The sequence below is a fragment of the Ambystoma mexicanum genome, chromosome 2p, assembly GCF_040938575.1.
Source record: "Ambystoma mexicanum isolate Mex_15411 chromosome 2p, UKY_AmexF1_1, whole genome shotgun sequence".
NCBI classification, from domain to species: Eukaryota; Metazoa; Chordata; class Amphibia; order Caudata; family Ambystomatidae; genus Ambystoma; species Ambystoma mexicanum.
The window spans coordinates 176,041,240-176,064,973 of record NC_090923.1 but is presented as its reverse complement, the minus strand read 5'-3'; the positions used below and the strand labels follow the sequence as shown (position 1 = coordinate 176,064,973).

General features: G+C 45.8%; 1 protein-coding gene across 4 annotated transcripts in view; it reads right to left on the bottom strand.

Annotated features, from left to right (window-relative positions):
• Positions 1 to 23,734, bottom strand: part of EFCAB12 (EF-hand calcium binding domain 12) — a 921,238-nt gene that overhangs the window by 171,036 nt on the left and 726,468 nt on the right. For all 4 annotated transcript variants that reach the window (XM_069643454.1, XM_069643453.1, XM_069643455.1 and 1 more), the window contains one exon: positions 19,503 to 19,595. In XM_069643454.1, the coding sequence (XP_069499555.1) occupies positions 19,503 to 19,595 (93 nt within the window). The remainder of the gene's footprint in view (positions 1 to 19,502; positions 19,596 to 23,734) is intronic.

The window sequence follows — 23,734 nt, the reverse complement described above, 5'->3', positions numbered from 1 at the left end:
TTTGTGTTCTGCTCGAGATTCGATTTGGAGTAGATTCGAAATTAGACGGCTTCAAAAGTTTGTGGTCACCCAGCAAGGGTTTGATTTTTAGGGACACCTCTGAGTGAACCAAGGTCTCAGAGTCCCTTACAAGATCTGGTATTGCAGACTGGGTTCTGTAGCTTGAGTCCTGTTTAGCGGTCTATAAACATTCACTGGTTGCCCTTAGCAGGGTGTCATCTGGAATTTTTCCCTGCATCTCTGTGAACAGGGAGTTTGGTTTGGGCATCGCCTCAGTGTGAAAGGGACAGTCTACCTTAACTGGAGACGCAAACTCTGTTGAGCTTCCAGTTAATGGAGATTTTAAATCAAAACCCGTTTTTACAGGGTAGATTTCGGCAGTTGTAGTCATTATGTAGTGCTGTGGGTTTGAGTAAACCCAAGGCTCCGTTTTCGCTTTCTCACATTGGCATCCATCGCCATGCAACTCGCTCTTAGCCGGGTCTGTGGCCGCAGCCCGTCTGTCAACATCCTCCTTGCCTGATGGAGCCTGTGGCTCTGCCCTGGGTCCTTCCACCAGTGACGGCCCCCTTTCCGCAGACCAGCGAGGGATCTCCCTCAGCGCCTCTCCGCCGTCACCGAGCGTCAACCCCGCCACCTCGGGATCAAACTCCATGCAGAGCCGTTCCAGGCCCGGGCACCCCTCCGAATCATCCACAGGCCCCCCACTCTCGGCCACGGTCCCTGCCGAAGCGAGACCCGACCACACCTCCTCCACCCCCTCAGCCGCCCCGGCTCCTACGACCGCCATTTCCATGCCGGGCGTTGGGCCGGGTGTGCCGGCTAGATCCCACTGCCCAAAGACAGAGCGATCCACGGCATCGAGAGACGTGAGGTAAGGCCGGGATGCGGATAGGGGCTCAGTTAAGGCCAGTGACGTTGTCCGATTAGCGGATAGTGTTGAGATGTTGAGAGAGGCCGTGAGCGTGAGCGGTGTGTTTTATGTGGTCCCAGAGGTAGCGCTCACATTTAGGAGAGGAGGGATTGATGTAAAGATGTTCGTTATGCAAGGTTTCGTTGTATTTCTTTGTTTCAGTTGTTCAGCTCGGAAGGGTTGGATGTTAGTAGTGGCAGGCTTCATGCTTTGAGTTTTCAATGTTTTTGGTGCAGTTCGTGTTAGCTGCTGTGACTTCCGACAAGTCTATGCCCTTTTGACGAGGGCAAGGACCAAGCACAGGGGCAAGTCGATTATTTTTAGGAGCGGGCTTCAAGTCTTTGACACGACTGCCCATAGAGTTTAACGCTTTCAGGGGACTGCGGCGCTCCAACCCGCTGTCTTTGCTTTTTGTCCTGGAGCTCCGCAGCCAAGGTCCTGACTCTGAGTAAGAGGTAGTTTGCATGGTGATCTGTGACAGATAGCTCTCAAAGTCACTAGGGGGGAACGCTTGGGGCGCGGGCGGCCGCGGACTGCCACTGACTGCGGCAACTCAGCGGCCTTCTGGGGGTTTTGAGAGATTAGAAGCTCCTCCTCCAGGCAGCAAAGGTAGCAGAAAGACTCTGTAAAGGTGACTGCCGCTGACTGCGGCAACTCAGCGACAACTCCGTAATAGCAATAGCCATGAGGACTTTGAGCAGCCCATCTTTAATTTTGCACCCATGTCAGCGTATAGGCAATTCTCCTTGGCCAATATTACATTTCTATACAAGGACATTCTTTCCATTCCACCACACTCCCTAGAGATTGTAAACCCAATTCATATCACAAACCAGCCAGTGGTACACATTTCGGTAGACAGAACAACATTGTTAACCAGATTTTAGCCTCAATCTTCTGCAGATGGGATTGCGAGTGAAATGGGAGAAGTTCTAAGCCATAACTTTGCTTTGGGATAACTTTTAGCCTATAGAAACGGAGCAAGGGTGTCAAAGAATATTTACATTATTTCTGGGCAACCTTTCTTGTTCCACAATACAATTCCAATACAGATATTTTTTACATGTCAAACGCTGGAAAGCCTAGGTAGCGCAATGATCTAATTTTAGCCAAATTATGGTTATTTAAAAGCCATCTAAATGAGTTGTGCTTTTTGCGGTTGGTGAAGCACATGATGACTGATTTCTTCTAATTTATTACTAGGCCATTTGAAGAAGCGTTAATTTTACGCTGAAGGCCTATAGGCGTACCGTCGATTAATAGAAAGTCGTCAGCATACGCACACCAATTTATTTTCCGCCCCTCAATTTTAGGGGAGATTAATGATGCAATATCTAGGCTCAATCCAGCATCCGACACGTACAGATTGAAAAGTGTAGGAGCGAATATACATCCTTGCCGTAGGCCGTTCATAGTTTTTATCGGGCATAACATTCCTTCTGTGTTGAGTCTCACCTGCACTACCGAACCTTCGTGAAGATGGATAAGTATAGATAAAATACCCAGCGGAATCCCCAAGTACAAATGTTTTGACCATAGCAATGCACGAACAACCAAGTCGAATGCTAGGGACAAATCAATTGCGGCAATATATATAGGTGTAGCATCCTTCCTGCATGCTTTTTCTTGTAATAGAGTAAACACTAGTCCCCCAATCACCGTCCCCATTGTCTTGCGGCAACCAAACTGCCTATTCAAGAGAATAGAATTAGATTCAGCCCATTCCACCAAGTGTTTAAGAACTAGCCCGGCAAATATTTTTGATTCAGCATCCATCAGTGAAATTGGGCGATAGTTTGCGGGTAGGGTCCTATCTCCTTTCTTATACATATGAATAATATATGAGGTGTGCCAGGATTCGGGTATGAGCCTATTCACTTTGATGTCAGAGAACAGCATCCAAAGGGATTTAGCCCAAACCTCAGGATGTGTCTTCAAGATTATATTGACTAAACCATTCGGGCCACATGCCCTAGATGAGCTTGAAGCCTTAATTTGGGTTTCAATATCTAAGATCGAAAAATTACAATCCCACGGATGATTCCTAATTCCAATGAGTTGTTAAGACGTTGAGTATTTCCCAGCGTATAGGGTACTAAAATAACCATCCCAAGCATCCTCCATAATACAGTTTGATTGAACAGCCACGTGGGAGGAGTCGAGTTGGTTAATCAAGCGCCAGAAGTGCCGTGCAGAGCCCTCTTTAAGGTCATTGAACATGGCCTCATTATCGACTTGTAACATCTGTTTTTTTTTCAATAAATGCTTGGTTCTACAAACACTTAAGTTCTTTGCTTCCCACCCAAGGGAGCTGTTCAGGACCCTTCGGATCTTTCTCCTGTATAGATTTTTCTGCTGTCTAACAAGAGGATTATAAACATGAGAGCGGGTCACCTGACTGACCCGACTACCTCTTACTTTGATCGAGTTCGAAATCAACAAATTCAAGTATGACGGAAAGGTGGCCATCGAGAAAAGTTGGCGCCTTAGGGCCAGTGAACTTTTATGATATTCTGATAGAAAAACCACATTTAACTTTTCCACGTTCCCATCATACCATTAAATCCGATTCCCAGATGAATTGATTGATTGATTGATATTTTATTTCTATTGCGCTTGTACACAAGTGTTTCAGAGCGCGAAATTCACTTCTAACATAGGATTAAACATGCCTCTAGAGTGCTGCTTGCAATCCAATTTTAACACAACCTCCAAAATGTTATGATCACTCATAATAGTCTAAAATATTGAATTTATCATATGCTGCAAAGAGGCTATGAGATAAGAATATGTGATCAATTGTAGAAACTCTGATTCCATCAGACCACGTGTAAGGATCGTGATCCTGATTCAGTAAGGCATTTACGTGTTGGAGACCCTAGTTTACAAAAAGATCATGCCATATATGTCCCTGAAGTAATTTCATTGACATTCCGAAAGGGCGCCTTCAATTCTCCGATTACTATCTGTATTCAATGTGGTAATTGAACCCACATTTTTTAACAGGCCTGAGCCATATAATATCTCCATGTTTAAATCACCTGCCATAATAACATGTAACCCACTATATTTCATCATCATTGTGGTTAAGCATTCATTTATTCTGCTGATTGTAATGGAAATATCATCTAGTGGATTCCAGTAGATATTTATAACAAAGATATGTGAAAGGAGACAAGCCAAATACAGCTCTAGAACTGCCGCCAAAGCCCATTTTATGATATCAAAGGACTCTAAAATCTTAATTCCCTCACCATTTTTTACTGCAATAAGGAGACCACCATGCGGTCTAACCCTGTTGCCCCTTTTAGCCAGTTGGTGCTTACACTCAAAATCATCAATATGGAATCCAGAGGTCATCCAGGATTCCTGGATACAGACGATCTGGCCGTTTTTTTATTTCTCACAAAGTTAGTCAAATAACAAGAGGTGGGAGAGCCCTCTCGAGTTCCAAGACATCAATGCAAACTCACTATTCTGTTTATTTAGGTTAAAGATCTTATTGCTGGGATATGGACTCCCTTAAAGATAATGCCAGCCATCTCTAGCCTTGTTCATCATCTGCACTAGGAGCAGACCTGTCACTCATCGAGGAAGTTCCACCATGCTGGCTCACCCTGGTCCGAGCTAGGTCGTTCTATGAGCCCTTTTGGCCAGCCCAGACAGGGACTGAAAATTAGGATATCACATCCCATACGATTGAACTGCTCTGCCTCCAAAAGAACAGCATTATATACCTGTCTGGAATAAAAGACAAGTCTGACATGGTCATAACGAGTTGGGTGAATGAAGTCTACTGACTTTAGGTCTGCAGACGAGATCATTCGAAGAGATGGTATCTCATTAAAAAGAGCCAAAACATGGGCACGATTCAGGGAGGGAGGGTCCCCTTGATCAAACAGATGGTAGAGGAGAATGCTTGTGAAGTCTGGAAAACAAGGATTGCGCCACTGCGCAAGCCTAAGATCACTCTCACGGATAGTATTGGGGAGCTTGCCCCCCATTCCTTCAGATTCAGTTTTCGCAGGTATTTCTTTCATGTTCGTATTTGTTTCGCAAATATCTTCCTCGTGTTGAACCTGCGCTGAATCCACCCCCTTCGTCTTCATTAATATATCAATAGGTATTACTTTCACTAAAGGGGGGGGTGCTCTTTCTCTCCCAGCGACCACCTTATCTAAGGGCTCTTTGGCAGCAGGAAGAGCAGCCTTGGGAGGACTATGAGAGTTTGCATTCACAGGTAACATGTCAAGAATATTGGATCTAATCCGGACACTAATGCGTTATTAGTTTCAGAATTTTGTTCATTTTGCTCCTTAGCCCGAGTTTCATTTGCAACATTTCCCTGTGTTTTCTTTGTCAAGCCCGGTGATATTACAATTGGAGTATCTTTCAAGTTCTGGGTCTCATTTAGGGAATTGGCAGCCTCCATTTGTTCTTTAAATACTTCAGCGAACGTTTTTGGCCCAATTTACATATCCTGCTTTGAAGTCTTTGTTTTAAGATCTATGTCAGGTGTAATTTGCGCAGATAGATTCCTAGGTTTCTCAGAAAATAGGCTGTACATTTCCTTCTCTATGACTTGTGTTCCTGTTGTCACAGATGAAATCTACTTCTTACATTTTTCAGCCAGCTGCGCTGAGAGCGAAGTACTGGGGTTACTTATTATTTTAGATTTATTTTTCTTACTCCATTTTAAGTTTGCCATTCCTTTGTGACTCATTTCCTCAGTTAATGTATTTTCCGCCACCACCCCCTCCCTGTGCACGGTTTCCGGATAAAGGTCCAAACACCCCCCAAAATCAGACCCTTCCCTTACTTCCTCGGAAACGAAAGATCTCCAATATTTCCAACATCTTTGCTTCCCACCTTCATATACTGCCTGAACTTGATTTTGAGATTGGATAACTCTCCTATTTCTTCTTTTTTTATTTCTTCTTAGGAGAAACCTGAATTATAGAATCAGATGTTAAGTACTTTGGAGAAATGCTTTCAGAAAGGCTGGGTACTTGCGTATGGCATAGTGTGTCCACCTTAGAGGAAACCTGTGCACACCCCTTATCAATTGATTATAAGTCGCCCACAATACATCATTTCTCAGTAGCACCCACACCGAACAACATTTTACCCAATAGAGTGATAATTTCATGCAGGCAGGTAGCATGTAGTCTTAATTCCGCCAGAATCCGCAACAAGTCCTTTTCCTCAGGCATACGCGGTTTACTTGCCTGCTCTTGGTTAGGTTGAGCCGAGGATATAACCTCAGTATTCTCATCATATCCAAAAGGATATTGGGAAACTGCCAATAAGGATACCTCTCCCTCCTGGAAAACAGGGGAGGGGATGCAAAAACAGCTTTTGCATTCATAGGTGGACAACATTTTAGAGTCTGCCTAGGAGTATTATCACCCTCGGACGTCGCTTTGGCGGACTCAATCAAAATTGAAGATCCACTTCCCCCCCATGCTCTAACATTATTGAGTCGCTAACCAAAGGGGGAGAAGGCGAGAGGGGCATGGTTAAGGCCATGCATAGGTTGTTTTTAACTGGCGTGAAGACAAGGGGCGCGGATAGAATATCATCATACATCTGCGCCCCCTGTAACTTCACGCTCCTAGTACGAGGACCAGACATGATAAACAAAACAAACACACAGAAAGGCGCTGTCACTCGCGCAGGTAGCAAGAAATTCAATGCCAAAGACATGTGATGGAAATGAGACTAATAACTTACTTTCACAAGTAGCAGACCATGTCAAGCTGATATGAGGGGGGTTCAGCAGAGTACCACGGTTATTGCACAACGCCTGCAAGCAGGCACACAGGCCAACAGGCACTCGGCGGCACTCCTCGTGTCGCTCGTGCAGTAGCGCGTGTGCCTGAGGTTTTGAAAGGTGTTGGGAAAAGTAGGCGGGTCCAACCAGAAAACTGCAATAGAACAGTGCAAAATAATATTAGTCTTAGATTACTGACAATATTAAAGCGGTTTTTCAGTATGTGGAAGGATTAAGGTCCATTAAACATACTCCTTATTTCAACAAAGTCCCATAGGAGTATAAACAATCCACGGTGAGCACAATGGGCGGGAGCAGCAGGGCAACGGCCAGACATCCTCACAGGCCAACAGGCACTCCTCGTGGATCTCCTCTGTGAATTACTGTTCTCTGTCTCACGTGTCTCTTCACTGTCCATGGGAGTACCTTGGTGTGACAGAATCAGGCTGACGCTCTGCGAACTGTGTCTTGTACTGTCCTCCTGCCCAGAATGCCTCCGCTGTGCACCCAATGGCCCATCTTCAGGTTAACCTTGAGGACCCTGCTGCTCCACTGAGTTCATTGCATCATGTGGAGTCTCAAGACCTGACATTTCCTAGCATAGATCATGTTCAATTTCGACATGTAGAGCAGGATGTTTTTTTATCGGCTGACTCTGTAGGATGCCTTTGACCAAAACAGGAATTATGCGCTTTCTGTATTTTTTGCATACAGTACAAATAATTTGACATGGAGCAGTTTCTGTGCATGATGCAATCCTTGCAGTGAGCATCTCAAATCACCCACTCTCTATTACGATAACAGAGTATGTCCGTGATCAGTGCTCAGGGGAGCGGGGTACCCAGGGAAGCAGAGATTTCACTAGTGCCATATGCTGACTCTCAAAAGTGAAAATCAATGAAAACTGTGACACTACTATCTCTGCGAGTAGCAACTTCCCAAGGAAGCTTTACTGTGTTTTTGTAGTTGGGTTTTCTATAGCACAAACCTAGCCAGGAAGCAATAGAGTTCTGTACATGTCGCTGAGGGGGATATATGACGTAAAAAGGGGGTTACAATATGTGGTATTGGATGTTGCTCAATGGGGGTAGGATGTGATGTGGAAGCGCAAGAAGCCAAGGTGGCACCTAAGTATTGACTGAAGAGTAAGGTCTTGTGTTCCTTCCTGAACTGCAAGAGTGTTGGCTTGGCCCGTTTCGCCACCTGGATGGTGTTCCAGTAGGCAAGGGTGTTGCAAGAGAAGTCCTGCTTCCTGTTTTTCCTTGTATTCTGGCTTAGATGGGAAGCTAGTGCAGCTCCTTCAGGGTCTAGGTTTTTATATCTATTTTTGAACTAACTAAAGATATTACACAGAGATGGTAGTCCCATTAGCTTTCGAAGTCCCAGAGACCTCATCATTGGATGGTGGTCACACGACAAATGACCAAACAAAGAATATCACATGCAGAGCTGGACATCACTTTTCAACAGAAAGAAAAGAAAGTCAAGGGATTCCCCCACTTTCATTTCCGTTGGCTGCAGGAAAAAAGTATGCAAGGAATTCTGTCCTGCTTGAATTTCTTGCATACTTTCTTCCTGTAGCCAACCGAATTGAAAGTGGGATTCTCCATCTCAGCTTATTATTTTTAGTTAGTCCAATAAAAGGTATTAAAACTTGGACTTGGTTTTTAAATATTGACTAACACAGCACCACACTCTTTCTCTGCACATTTCATTGTTTACAAGCCAGCTTCCCTCACATTGCTCCTAAACATTGGAATGTCCTACCAAACACCCTTAGGGTTGAGACCTCACTTGTCATTTCAGAAAACACTGAAAACTATTCTCTTTAACTAATACATTCCATCCTACACCAACCAGCGGCCTTTATTTTCCTCTTTACGGACCCTCTCCATCCAGTCCTCTTAACTTCCTCACGTATTGCTCCTGCTATAGCATTGTTTGTTTACTTTATGATACCCCACTAATACCAGGTTCACTGTAACCACGTACCACAGTCAGGCCATTTATTTTCGTCTCCTCGGTCTTGCCTCTTCACTGTTGTCTTTCTCTTGCAATTAAGTAAGCCTTCTTTTAAAAGTGCCACGATTATTTTGGGCTGCATGTCTTCTATATAAATGTAAAAAATAAATAACTAAATATATAAGTCGTACCACAGTGTGTTGGGCGGACTCAGGTGTGGCTAGGTGTTAGCTGAAAAGCAATGTGGGAGTTTACCAGGGCTTGGACGGTGGTTCTTAAGGTGTCAGGTGGTAGAAAGCTTTTTTATTTCGGAGGAGAGTTAACGGGTACCAGGCAGTTTGGGCCTTTTTGTTGAAAGGTTTTGAAAAGAGAGAAGGCTGTCTATTGTGTACCCAAGCAAATTGGTAGTCAGGTCAGATGAGGTGTCAAGGTATCAATGTGCATGTGGACTAGTCACCCTTGAATGGAATCCTGTTTGGAAGGGTGCCAAGAAGAATAACACTGTTTTCGTGGGGTTGATCCTTAGGCATGTTGTCATGGTCATGAGGTCAGGGGCACAGGCATGCAGGGTCACATGCACAGGAGACCTGGGTGGACACGGTCCTGATGCCTTTGGCGCCAGGCTCATGAACAAAGGTAAACAAGAACATTCATTTTACACCAAAAGCCTTTATTATGGACATAGCACTCCAGATGCATTAACCTTGAACATTCCATCCATTAAGCAGAATGCATTAACCTGAATATTCTATTCATTAAGCTGCCCAAGTGTATTCTTGGGTGTGGCTGCAAATGGATTGCCTTCGGGTGTGGCAGGCAGGCTGAACCTGGTGGACGTGGCTTCAGAAGCTCAGCTATATAAGCAGCTCATCCTTAAGGCCATTGCTGCGCGTTATTCTGCACTTGCAAGCAGCGTAACGGTCACCGTCGAACTGAGGTCAGACTTACCTTTGAAGATCCTGCTTCCTGGACATCCTGCTTCATGTCAGCATACTTACCAACTGGGGGAAGCTGTTCTTACCGGTACATCTCTTCGGCGAGCCAAGTATTCATCTTTACACTTTCCGAACGCCGAAATCTTCCTCTTAGCACCGCAGCACGACACGCTCCATTGTCGACAGCAGCGCCTGCAAGGAGAAACAGAAGACAAGGTTAGACATTGAAAAACCAGTCAGTTCGAGGTTGCGCTTCGCCATACCTTGCGCTTTACCTTAAACCTTTGCTTACCTACTGTCGAACATTGCGGTAGCCTCCATCTTCCCTCCGGCCGCGTCTTGGCGTCTCACAGCTGCATCTAGGCCGCGTTTCCATCTAAGGCAGAGCTCTTTAAACTGTAGGGCGCGCCCCCACCAGGGGGGGCCCCAGAGCCCAGCATGAAATGTAAAAAAAAAAAAAAATGATTTTTTAAATTTTTTTTTAGATTGCAGGAAATGGGAAGGGGCAGCTCACATGGTCAAACTGGACCATAAAACGGTCTTAGGCACCAATGAAAAAGTGGCCAGCAGTTGCAAATGGATATTCAGTCCTTTAGTCACAGACTGTTTGAATAGTACCCAAGGGGTTGTTTTCTGTTCAAATGTAAACAAATGGTGATGTTTAAAGAATATTTATTCAGCAACAGTGGTCAAAACTACTAGCTGCATAGTGAAGTAAGTCCTCAAACTGGTCCACATTGGCCAAAAAAGTGGCCTATTTTGACGTTCCTACTCTAGCATTTTGCATTTTTGGTACGGTCATTGCCCTATTGCCATATAGGCCAGTCCACAGTCCAAGCCTGCCGGCTCATCCATAATGGGTGAAGGGGCGTCCACCCACTGGCCACCTCACCCATTATGGAGGAGCCAAGGAGCCAGCCAGTGAAACACTGAGCACTCCCTCAGCTGCTTTTTCCAGCTGAGGGAGTGCTCCTGGGCTGGCTGAACTGTCAAAGGGAAACACAGTTTGCCTTTGACAGTTCATTTCCCCAGCTGCACATGATCACTGAGCCATGCAACGGTGGGGGTGTTTTGCTTCGCCAGCCTTGCATAGCTCATTGGAAATGCTGGCTGGGGCACTGCATGTATGTATGTGTGAGGTGGTGCTCCTGAGCCTCCTCGCACATACGAGCAGAGCAACCTGGAACGGGGCATATTAGCAACCACGCACAGGCCCCTGCCAACTGTAACGTTCTTTCGACTGGATGTTCCTCCCACGTATTCCTCATCTTGTGATAATTCGTTATCTCCAGCTTCGCTAAACAAATTTCTCGGCAGAGGGCGCTGTGCTCGAGGTCATGGCGTCCCTCGACGGACTCCGTACTCTGTCGTTGTCACCGATGGTATAAATAGCTCGAGCCGCACCCGTTGCTTCAGTTCTGTTTTTTCGATGAAATATATTAGGAGGAACACCCAGGCGTGCCCCCTGACCGATACATTCTTCGTGAGAGGAAAGTGTAAGAAAACGTAAAACTGTACTGTGGGGTAGGATGGGAGGGTCGATGAGGAATACGTGGGAGGAACATCCAGTCGAAAGAACGTTACAGTTGGTAAGTAACTTGTTCTTCGAATGGATTATGTCCTCCCACGTATTCCTCATCTTGTGATAGGCTCCCATAGCAGTATCAATTTTGGAGGCGGGAGTACTAATTTCAGTTTTCGTCGACAGAATGCAGAACTGCCTTGGCAAATAAACCCTCATTAGAGGAGGCAGTATCCAAACAATAATGTTTAACAAAGTTATGCATTGTTTTCCAGGTTGCAGCTGCACAAATATCTGCTGCCAGGACTGCCCTCTTTAGAGCCGCAGAAGTAGCCATTCCCTTCTAGAATGGGCACGAAGCCCATCTGGTGGTTCTTTTCCCGCTAATCTGTAGCATTCAACTATGGCTAATATGATCCAGCGGGAAATGGTCTGTTTTGTTACAGATAAGCCTAATTTATGACCAGTATAACCCACAAATAGTTGGTCATCTTGTCTCAATTTAGCCATCCTTGAGATGTAAAAACTAAGAGCCCTCTTGGGATCTAGTCTGTGTAATCTATCCTCTTCCTTGCCCAGATGAGGAGGAGGATAAAAATTTGGTAGTACTATTTTTTGTGACAAATGGAAGTCCGAGACTCATTTTGGCAAGAACGAAGGTTTAACTTACCTTATCCTTATAAAAAAAATAGTATATGGTGGTTTGCATGAGAGAGCCTGAAGTTCGCTAACCCTGCGGGCTGATGATGGGGCCACAAGAAGGACAGTTTTTAAAGTTAAAAGCCTCAATGGACATGAATGCAGAGGCTCAAAAGGTATGCAAATCAAGAATTTTAGTACTAAATTTAAATCCCAAGTTGGTACATGAAAAGGTACTGGAGGGTATACATTAGTAAGCCCTTTTAAGAATTGAATTATTAACGGTATTTTGAAATATGAAACCTCTTCCGAGGAGCACTTGAAAATGGACAGCGCAGCAAGATATCCTTTGATTGTTCCTATCTGGAGCCCCAGATTAGCTAGATGTAGCAGAAAAGAAAGCTCGATTGGGGTGCCGCACTGAAAAGGGTCCACATCCTTGTATTTGCACCAGTTAATAAACCTGTTCCAGCGACATCGGTACAAAGATTTTGTTGCTGGTCTTCTGGCCGAAAGCAAGATTTCCATTACGTCATCCGCAAGATCCCAATCCTTGTATCTCAACCTCTCAGAAACCATGCGTGAATGTTGAGTGTCTTGACCTCTGGATGGAGAACCCGACCTTCCTATTGCGAGAGAAGATCCTCTCTTTGCGGAAGACGTATTGGAGGGCAGATGGACGTGTCTAGAAGGTCCGGGTACCACGTCCTCCTGGCCCAATCTGGGGCAATTAGGATCATGGTTTTCCTGAACTTTCTCAACCTCCTGATTACTTGAGGAATCACAGGGACTGGGTGAAACGCGTACAGTAGTGGAAATTTCCACTCCACTACGAATGCGTCTCCCAGAGCTCCTCTTTGAGGAAATTCCCTTGAGCAGTACTGATCACACTTCCGGTTGATCGCTGTGGCGAACAGATCCACTTGAGGGGTTCCCCAAAGGGCGAAGATCTCCAGAAGGACTTCCTGAGCTATCTCCCACTCGTGAGAGACCGTGCTCTGCCTGCTCAGAGCGTCCGCCGCCGTGTTCTTCTCTCCGGGTAGGTGAATTACCGATAGAGAGATTCCTTCTTGTATTGCCCAGAACCATAGCTGCATTGCCTCTCTGCACAGTGGTAGTGACCCTACTCCTCCTCTTTTGTTGAGGTAGTACATGGCCACCGCGTTGTCCGTCATTATCAGGACATTCTTTCCCTGTACAGAGGGCAGAAAGGCCTTCAGAGCTAGTCTGATTGCCTTCAGCTCCAACAGGTTGATGTGTAGTTTGGACTCCGATGGAGACCAACGACCGCTGATTGTCAGATCGTTGGTGTGTGCTCCCCACCCCGTGAGTGAGGCGTCCGTCACTACTGTTATCTCCGGCCATGGTTGCCAAAAAGACTCTCCCTTGAGAATGTTGTAGTTGCAAGCCCACCATAGAAGATCCTGAGCAACTACGCTCGGGACTTGCAGAAGATCCGACATATTCCCTGAGAACTGGGACCACTGGGTTCTGAGTGCCCATTGAAGGGATCTCATTCTCAACCTGGCCTCTGGTACTAGGAAAATGCAGAATGCCATGAGGCCGAGCAACCTGAGAAAATCGAAGGCCGGTAGACGTTGGGCATTCTGGAACTTCGTTACCATCTGCTGGATGTGGAGAGGCGAGGATTTTCCCGAGGAAGTGTACAAGACTGCTCCGATAAACTGGAGCTTCTGGGATGGTATCATGTGGGACTTCTTGAAATTGAGGGAGAAGCCCAATTTGTGGAGTAAGTGGCAGGTGATCGAAAGATGTTCCTGAGCTTGTTATGGAGAACTTGCTCTGATCAACCAGTCATCTAGGTAGGGATATATGTGAATAACTCTTCTCCTGAGACTTGCTGCCACAACCGCCATCAGTTTGGTGAAAACCCTCGGGGCGGAGGTCAACCCGAATGGCAGAACTCGAAACTGATAATGAGAATTGCCAATTGCGAACCTCAGGTACTTTCTGTGCTTTGGATGGATTGGCACATGAAAGTAAGCATCCTGAAAGTCCAATGATACCAACCAATCTTGGAGTTGGAGAGCCTGAAGGATCTGAGAAAGAGTTACCATCTTGAACTTGTCCTTCCTGAGGAACTTGTTCAAGTTTCTCAAGTCCAAGATGGGTCTCAGTCCTCCGTCCTTTTTTGGGATGAGAAAATATGGGAAGTACCAACCCCTGTTCCTCTCCGCTACAGGTACTAGTTCTAGGGCACCTTTCTCTAGCAGGGTTAAAATTTCCTGCACCAGGAGCAGACCCGGAATTTTGGCGGAGTTGGCTCCCGGTGGATGATTCTGAGGCCTTTTTAGAAAGGGGAGACAGTAACCTTGGGCTACTGTTTCCAGTGCCCAAGCATCTGAGGTAATGCCCCGCCATTCCTTCAGATGTTGAGAGATCCTGTCTCCCACTGGTGTTTTGTGTAACAAGGTCTCAGAGGGATTTGGAGACGGCAGCAGGAGTGGCTGAGGGTACAGATGCTGCTCCCGAGGCTGATTTTGCACCTCTTCCTCGTGCTCCACGAGAGAAGTTTCTTTTGACCCTTTGAGAAGCCTTTCCTCTTCCTCTACCAAAAGAGGAGTAGTATCGAAAAGAAAGACCCCTCCAGGAAGATGAACCGGAATAGGGTTTTAGAGGCTGGCATAAAGAGGCGCTAAGTGATTTAGCTGCCGCTTTCGAGGTCTGAAGTTTTTCTAGGCTTTCATCAGCCTTTCTGCCAAAGAGCCTCGAGCCATCAAAGGGCATGTTGAGGAGTCTAGCTTGCACGTCTGCTACAAACCCCGACTTCCTCAACCACGCAAATCTACTTAGCACAACGCTTGCAGCCATGGATCTGCTGATCCTATCAGCAGTATCCAGTGCAGACTGGAGACATTCCTCCATTGCCTCCTTCCCGTCTTTGATTATATTCAGGAAGCCTTCCCTTTCCTCGCCTTCCGGAATATGATCAGCCGCCGACGAAATTCAGTCCCACAGGGTATGGGTAAACCTGGCTAGGGTACAGGTGACATTTGCCGACTTAAGTGCCATACTGCCTGACGTGAAAACTTTACGTGCCCAGGCATCAAAAGTTTGTTTTGAAGTAGATGCTGCCTGAATGACTAAACTCTCTGGAGTCGGATGTTTATTCAAATATTCAGGATCCGTTCCAGCTGGTCTATATTTTCTTGGAAAAGTGCTATCTGCAGCAGCAATAGTCTCTGGTTTCTCCCAGTAGTTTTTCTCCACAGTCCTTTGAAGGGCCCTGTGGAAAGGGAGAATAGGATCTTTCTGAGGTTCCTTGACGATTATATCCGTCATGTCATCTTGTTCAGAAATGGGTGAAGTATTACCCCAACCCATATATTCAACTACCCTGGTCATAAGACCCCTGTACCCAGCATCTGCATGCTCTGCAGGATCAGGTTTGGCGAACTCTAATTCTGGGGATGTGTCAACTCCACTGGCAGAACGTAGAGTATCACTCAGGTCTCTCATTCTAGATTCCTGGTCAATAAGTTCCTCAGGAACTTGTCTTGTAACATAAGTAACTCCCAAAGGAATAACCTTGTCTTCTTCTGAAGCAGACTCTTCATAAATTGCTGACATAGATTTGAAAAAGTCTGTCCTGGGCAAATGAGTGAATCTCCTTTCTTCCTCTTCCATCTGCTTTGAAGGAATTGGCAAATCCTTCGAAGTTGTCGAAGGGGTCTTCGAAGTCTTCGAAGACGACTTCGATAATGGCGTCGAGGATGTTTTTGGCTTTGGAGTTGAAATTATCGACGCCAAGGGTGTCGACGAATTCGTCGAAGTCTTCAACGGCTTGTGTTTCTTGTATGGCACTGGAGAAGTGCTCGAGTCTCGAAGAGTCTTCGACGGTTTTACGTCGACTCGAGTTTTTTTTTATTCCTCGACGCTACTGGTCTTTGCCATGGTAGCCTTTTTCGAGGGGGTCGGGCCTCGGTCTCGAAAATCTCCATCTTTTTGCAGAATTCTTCCCACTTACTGGGAGAATCCGATTTAGTCGGACAACGAATTTCTTCGGTCGACTCTGAAGAAGAAGATGATGATGAGGGAGATCTATGTCTCCTCTTCATTTTTTTCGATGATGACGAAGAGTGTCTCGATCTACTCCTATATTGAGATCTCTTTGAGTGCCTATGGCGATCCTATTCCTTAGAATCAGTCGCTTTCTTGTGTCTTTTTGACCTAGCCTTTTTTTAGGCCTCCCTCCCCACTGACAGTTTACCTCTCCTCTCACGAAGAGCTTTCTCGGTCATTGATTGGCAGGACCCGCAATCGTCGGTTCGGTGACTGGAACCGAGACACCAGAGACAAATCCGGTGGGGGTCAGTGATCGACATCTTAGACCCACAATCTGCACACTTCTTGAACCCAGTCCTGGGCGTCGAAGGCGTTGAAGATAACTTCATTTTCTTCACAGAAAATAGAAGCGCGCCGTTCTCGATAGCAAAGCGATCGGAAAAACAGAACTGAAGCAACGGGCGCGGCTCGAGCTACTTATACCATCGGTGACGTCGATAGAGTACGGAGTCCGTCGAGGGACAATCGACACCACGACCTCGAGCACAGTGCCCTCTGCCGAGGAATTATTTTTTTCCGAAGCAGCGAAGCTGGAGATAACGAATTATCACAAGATGAGGAATACGTGGGAGGACACAATCCATTCGAAGGTACGTTTATGGTGATTTCTTTTTTATTTGAATGTGTATGGATGTGTGTATGTTATGGGACTGTGGTGGGAGCAGGATGGGCGGCAGCACTGGGATAGTGGTGGGAGTAGGGTGGGGAGAGCCCAGGGTCTGTACTGGGAGTAGGGTGCGGTGACGGCATGCAAAAGTTCATAGCGATTTCTACATACTGTCCATCTGGCACTTTTGGGGGGGCCCGGCCAGTGAAGACCACTGATCTAAGGGAACAAAACAGAAGAGAGACATTATTGCGGCCATAATTAGGAGGAACATATAACGACATTAAACAGAACGAATAGCATCACACGAGCTCAAGAAAGACTTAATCTTAAGGAGAAGCATAGTCGCAGCTGGACTGGACTAATCCTTATCAGGGATCAGTGAAGGAACTACACCCCATTCGACGCGCCCCTGCCAGAAGTGGCACGACGGAGAGTTTATCTTCCATAATTCACAGGGGAGCTTTATGGGCCGGCGTATATTCACAGAAACCGTACTTTGGGGTGAAGGGCTTGAGAGGAACAACAATCATAGATTGGCGCACTCACACACTCTTATCTCCACGCAGGAGCAGTCTCACCACGTACCACCGCTCACAGCTTTTCTACTGAGGGAGAGGCCTGAAGGGAGGTGATTCAAGTCCAGGGAGGGCTGCAACCGTGCCCCAACGCCTCCGCAGAGACCAGGTGAGCGTAACACATGTGCTTGTCACCCAGGCCTGGATATAGGTGATGCAATTCCTTAGAAGTGAGAAGTCGAGGGTCACACTGAAAGGACCTTTCTTACTCTCCCCGTGGCAGGCCCATCACTCTGATTTTGCAGTAGTACAGTACAATCGGTCCTCGACATAATCAATAATCTTTCAAATGTATTGGTATGTTCCTGTGTGCTTTGAAACTGACATTTTGTAGATCTTGACGGATGAGTGACACATCCACTGCAACTTGCCTTATTTTCTGTTGCAATGAAAAGCAGCATTATTGTATTACTTGCAATATATCCTGTCCTGATATTTGGGAACATGTTGGTTCCCCCTCAATCCCAGATACAGCCAATAATTCCAAATACATTTTTTTCGAATTTAGCCACCCACCCAACTTAGAAAAAATTGCTGTCCATCATTGCTGGGTTAGCAACAATGTACTGTGATGTGAAAAGGGTGCACACTGCAGATCTGCTAAATGCCATATTTATACGGACCCAAGTCCTTATTGCAGTTCGTATCTGCAATATTCACGTATAATGCAAGACATTTCTCCTCAAGCTCAGAGCATGTAAAAGGTAACTAGAATGTACCATGGTAGGTAATTACACAATGCTATTTATATAGGACCGAACATACACAATAGCATGCCTATATACTGCCTTATGCTTGGGCTAATGGAGTTGTAGGGCTGGAGGAGGATGTATGGAAGGGGGTTGGATGTGCGATGCAGAGTACAAAGCCAGGCTTGCAATCCTTGCTGAGGGGGGCGGCAAGATACTGGATAAGTAAATGCGTACATGTGCTCAGTTTGTTTTGCACCAAGTACTGGAAGGTAGTTGGGTTGGGACAAGATGGGCAAATGTGAGGACTATGACAAAGTAGTGGGCTAGCTGAGGCAATTGTCAAGGATCGGGAGTTAGGAGGTGGGACACAGGAAAGGAGGCCGCCATGATTCCGTGCTGGAGATATGGTTTGGATTCTAAAATAATGGTTGAGGGAAAACAATATCTTTTGGGAAACAATATCTCGTTAAGTGACCAGATGAAACACTTGTGTATAGGCGCGTTATAAATGCCATATCATGAGGTACATCATGGAACATGGGAAAAGCAGTCTTGTTTAACTTCAATGGAACAAATCACACTTAAGGACCCCAAACCAATTGCTTCTAAAAGAAAATCCAAGGACTAGAACACTGATTCCCAAAAGACATGCAGTCACCTGATCACTGTAGTCCTAGGATGCGCCTCATCCATCAGGAAGGATTGATGGTCAAGCCATTAGAAGTTAGGGCATCCTGGGCTGAGGGCTAGTGCAGGCTCTGAGGCAAGACCACAACAGACCTCTATTTCAGATGGTCGCAGGCCTTCTCTTCATACACAAAATCATTCAAGCCTACTTCACACTGCTTTACTGTGGCATGGGCAGAAGGTGGAGTAGAGCAGGGATTCCTAACTGCAGTGTAGTGATGGGGGAGCCAGATGAGAAGAAATGACATACTACATGATCCGAGATAACTCATGTGTAATCAGGGGGCAGGTTATGACCCAACCCTTTATATCATGACTACACCCAAGAATGGTTTTATTGAAGATTTCTACAGAAATACCAGTAAACAGACCATGGTTGGCAATTTGCAAAATAAAGCATGATCACTAAACTGCATACTTCATTTAACCCAGAATATAAGAGTCATGGCTCTCAATTGACCTATCAGTTTGTCCCCCACCAATGCTGCGTTGCTCAATTGCTAGGAGTTTGATGTAAAATTGCAGCTTCGAGTTAGGTTTCTATTATTAGAAAATATAATATTTGTTCCTAATTTGTAACATGAAGCACTTCAAAGATCTGGGATACTTGAGTCCATTTGAGTGAGCTGATATAAGGCAGGTCATAGAGGCAGAAGAGTGGAAAGGCCCCAATGAGTCAAAGAATTTTGGGTTCTTAGGCTCTCAGCTGAGAGTGCTCCAGAGGGGTAACTTTGTAGTCTAGGAACAGTGTCTTGTGGGAATGAAGACATGGATTTAATTATGAGGATTATTAGACTAAAACTATTACGAACAGAAGCCTGTCCACCACTTTCTGAAAACTGCTGCCAATCACAGATAACCACGAATGCCTTTTTTCTATGTCCCCTATCATTGCTATAGCAACTTCCCAAGGCCTGCTGAACTGTCGGAGCCCAACGATTCCATAGAGACATCGGTCAAAAAGGCTCCTCAAGCCACCCTTACAAGCATATGACAGATGCATGGTATGTGGGACAGTCACTGTCATGGAAGAGCCCATAAACTTATAATCTGCCAATGTTCCCTACAAAGAGGCGATCAACACCTTATACCCAAATTGATTACTGACCTGCTCATCTTCCGATACTCCTCAAATGTAGTCCAGCATTTCTTGTCCCGAGTTTTATCCTTCCGGGCATGTGCCTTAGGAGGGTAGGACGAACTGAAGGGAAAATAAGAACAATCAAAAGGATGGACACGCACAAACAATTTGAAGATAAAGATTGGTAACCATTTCATGGTAATGTGAAAGTGTGTCAACATTTAGAAAGTCATATGCTTAAGCAAAGCCTACAATTGTAATACTATAATTACTGCAGCGTGTACACGTAAACGGTGGAATGTGCGCTGAACCATCCCCTTCACTGGTAGGATAGGTACACTGCCATCACCTTTATGTGTAGGGGAGTGTCAAGGTGCACTGCAAAAGACCATCCTGGCACATTAATACAGTTGCCTTTTAAGAACATGGAAACCACATTACTATTAGTTGCAGGTGAACTCATAGCTTGGTTCATCGATAGGTGAAGATGGATTTTCCAGCCTGTGTCTGCTGTGAGAAACCTGAAAGTGTCTCACTGACTAGTTCCCGGGGATCTGTCATCCAGGTGTCCCGCACACGGCCATTGCTATTGGATCCAGTTCCTGGGGGTGGACTAGTGAGCGAGGATCACCTGGATGAGGGGCCCTCGGAAAGTGGAGGAGGGACACCGAAAGGTGAGACGCGGTATCCGCTTCCTTGTGACACCTTTTCCCCATCCAACCCCGTAGGATACGTAGAAGGTCTAAACCCCCCTTTTCCAACATGAACACTTTCTCACACCGTAAAAGACAACAGACTAACACCAGAGCAGTTTACCTGACGTGTCCCAACACAAGGGTCAGGCAGAGTCAGGCAATTGCCGATAACTACACACACCTGACTGCCCTTTCCCTTCCCCACTGTGGTAAAAGGCGGAGCACGAGAGTACACTGAGAAAGGGGAAGCAGCCATTCTGGGACGGCAGTTTAAACAGAGAAAGGCAGATAAATGTGAAAGTATGACCATGAGGGAATTATCCTTGCCTTTTTTAACCCTGATATGCAAAGCCTCTGTGAAAGCAAACGTATGACCGGGAATCGCAGCTGGCGAGTAGTGTATCGAATGTCAGCAGGACGTGGAACCCTCCCGCACTGATTGCCAGGGCGGGGAGAAACGGTTTTCATCATGGTACCGTCCTTGACTCCAGCAGCAAAGGTAACGCCAATGAGTTCAACATAGCTGGTGAGTCGGAAGAAACTGATAGTGGACTAGACTGTTGAGCCCAAGATTGCAGTGGCAACATTGTATATACAGAAAGAAGATATTAGACAGGTTGTTTGTGAGTTAAGTTGGAACCAGACAGATTGATCCGGTGCCACGTGGGTGGTCATTCGAAGGACTTTATCTGGTATCCCTCAGCTGAAAGAAAGTAAAAGTATTAAACTAAGAACCTTTTGGCTAGCAAAACTACAAAGACCAAGAGGCATTAGGGGAGGCCGTGTGTAGTGTCAAAGTGGTCATACGACGGTCAAGCCAAATCCCTTGTACAGTCGAAAGTCTTTGACACACGGTGAAAACTAAGTGACCTGTCATAATTGGCAAACGTGAACCCGACTGAGGGATGCCTATGAATTAGGGGAACCATTAACACCCTGAGAACATTGTGTGAATAGAAGTATGTGAAGCCTGGCTGGCGGCTTAGACCCGGAGTTAAGTAAGAAAAGAACCTTAGGGGTCTAGTGAACTGTTGCAAGTATGAACCCGACGGAGGGATGCAGAAAGAAAGGTAGGGGAAGGGGACTCCACTTTTTGGATGAGATGGTAAAATCATGAAGTGTGTTGTATGAGAAGAGACTTGGCCACAGAAGGTCCTGATATAATTGAAAAGAACTGTAAGCTTGTGCTGGAGAAGCCCAGGAGTGTGCTGTGCTCGAGAGTCCCATTGTGTCCCGTGTGTTAAAAACGTGGGGAAGGGAGACCCCAGCCATAACATCCTGACTTATCATTTTGTGAACACACTCATTTTCTTGTGACCATTATCGCACACTATTTTCTAGCATAGCAGTAAGGACTGGCAATAGGTTTCTTAGTATAGGCCCTTTTATTTGACCAGACTCCACTGGACGTTCTTATTTGATGGTCGTAGCTTGCTCACATCTTAGATGTAAGCTTAGAGTAGGTGTTTATCTCACCCATTTGTACAGTTTAATAAACACCTTTGAACTGTGATCACTTGTGTCTGTCTTATCTTGATACCATGCCTTCCTTACACTGCCCTGAACATCTATGTGAAATACGGTGGCTGAAAGGTTATAAATATAACACTTTGCCCATATTGTGGGCTTTGAGAAAATAACACTCCTACCTTTGGTCCTTATTACCATGACCTCACTTTTTTTTTTAGACAGTTTAAGTATTACGATTCATTTTTGTCCATACATGCTAATACATTATCCTGCCATGAGCCTAGAATACACATACATTATGGGCCTCATTGGATGTAATGCAAACACATATTATCTTTTTTGCAAAATAACTCATGTTTTAGAACTGACCTCATTACAGGTAGGCATGTATTTACCTTCAGTGGTATACTAAAAGTGGAGCTTTTTTAAAAGTGCTGCCTGCAATACAGGTAACACCACTTTTTTTTAAACACATTTATTTAAAGCCAGATGCAGCAGGTTCCAAATATAACTTTGTACAGTAAAAGTAGCTTTTATTTCAACTCAATGTCCCCCTTCGCTTGCCCCCTTTTACAGGTTGTAGATTCTTATCCCCTTCCTCTCTGGAGCCCTGTCCCTCTTGTGGGATTGCATGGGAGTTCTTAGGGCCGTAGGATAAGGCTTGCTTGTCTTGGCTGGAAGGACAGTGCTGGGGTAGCCTTATCATATTCTAGGACCGGGGCTCAGGGTGTGTCCGTCATTATCAGAACCTTTTTTTGTTTGTACTGATGGCAGAAAAGCTTTCAGTGCTAGCCTGATAGCTCTTAGCTCTAATAGGTTGATGTGTTGTCTGGACTCCGACGGACACCAGCGACCGCTGATGGTTAAGTCGTTGGTATGGGCTCCCCACCCCGTGAGTGAGGCATCCGTTACTACTGTTAAATCCGGCCATGGTTGCCAAAACGGTTCTCCTTTCAAGATTTTCTCCTGACAGGCCCACCACTGGAGGTCTTGTGCTACTCTGTTCGGGGTTTGTAGGAGATCTGACATCTTTCCTGAGAATTGTAACCACTGGGTCCTTAGCGCCCACTGGAGAGATCTCATTCTCAGGCGAGCATCTGGCACTACAAAAATGCAGGATCCCATCAGGCCGAGCAACCTCAAAAAATCAAAGGCTGGTAGACGCTGGGTATTTTGAAATCTGGTCACCATCTGTAGAATATCTTGAACCCTCACCTCTGGTGGCAAGGCTTTTCCAAGGGATGTGTCCAGGACTGCTCCAATGAACTGGAGTTTCTGTGATGGTATAATATGTGACTTCTTTAAGTTGAGGGGGAAGTCCAGCTTGTGAAGGAAGTGATGAACATAATCTAGATGGATCTGAGCTTTTCTGGGGACACTGCTCTGATCAACCAGTCGTCCAGGTAGGGGTAGACATGAATCCCTCCCCTCCTTAGACCGCCATTAACTTGGTAGAGACCCTCAGGCGGAGGTCAGCCCAAATGGCAGAACCCAAAATTGATCGTGAGAGCTGCCAATGGCGAACCTCAGGTCCTTTCTGTGCTTGAGATGGCTAGGCACAGGAAAGTAAGCATCCTGAAGGTCCAGAGATACCAACCAATCCTGAAACTGGAGGGCATGAATGATCCGAGAAAGGGTAACCATCTTGAACTTGTCCTTCCTGAGGAATTTGTTCAGTTCTCTCAAGTCCAAGATGGGTCTCAATCCTCCGTCCTTTTTCAGTATTAGGAAGTATGGAGTACCAACCGGTGTTCCTCTCTGCTACAGGTACCGGTTCTATGGCACCTTTCTCTAGTAGGTCTAAAGTCTCCTGCATAAGGAGCGGGTCTGGAAACTTCAAAGAGTTGCTCCCGGTGGATGACTCTGAGGAGTGTGTAGGAAAAGCAGGCAGTAACCTTGGGCAATTGTCTCCAATGCTCAAACATCTGACGTAATAGCCTGCCATTCTGTCAGATGTTAAGTTAACCTGCCTCCTACTGGTGTTGTGTGGAGAGACCTCAGAGGGGTTTTGGAGCGGCTGACGTAGATGCTGAGGGTAAGGCAGCACCTGCCGGTGCAGACTTGGTACCTTTGACCCGTCCACCACTGGTAAAT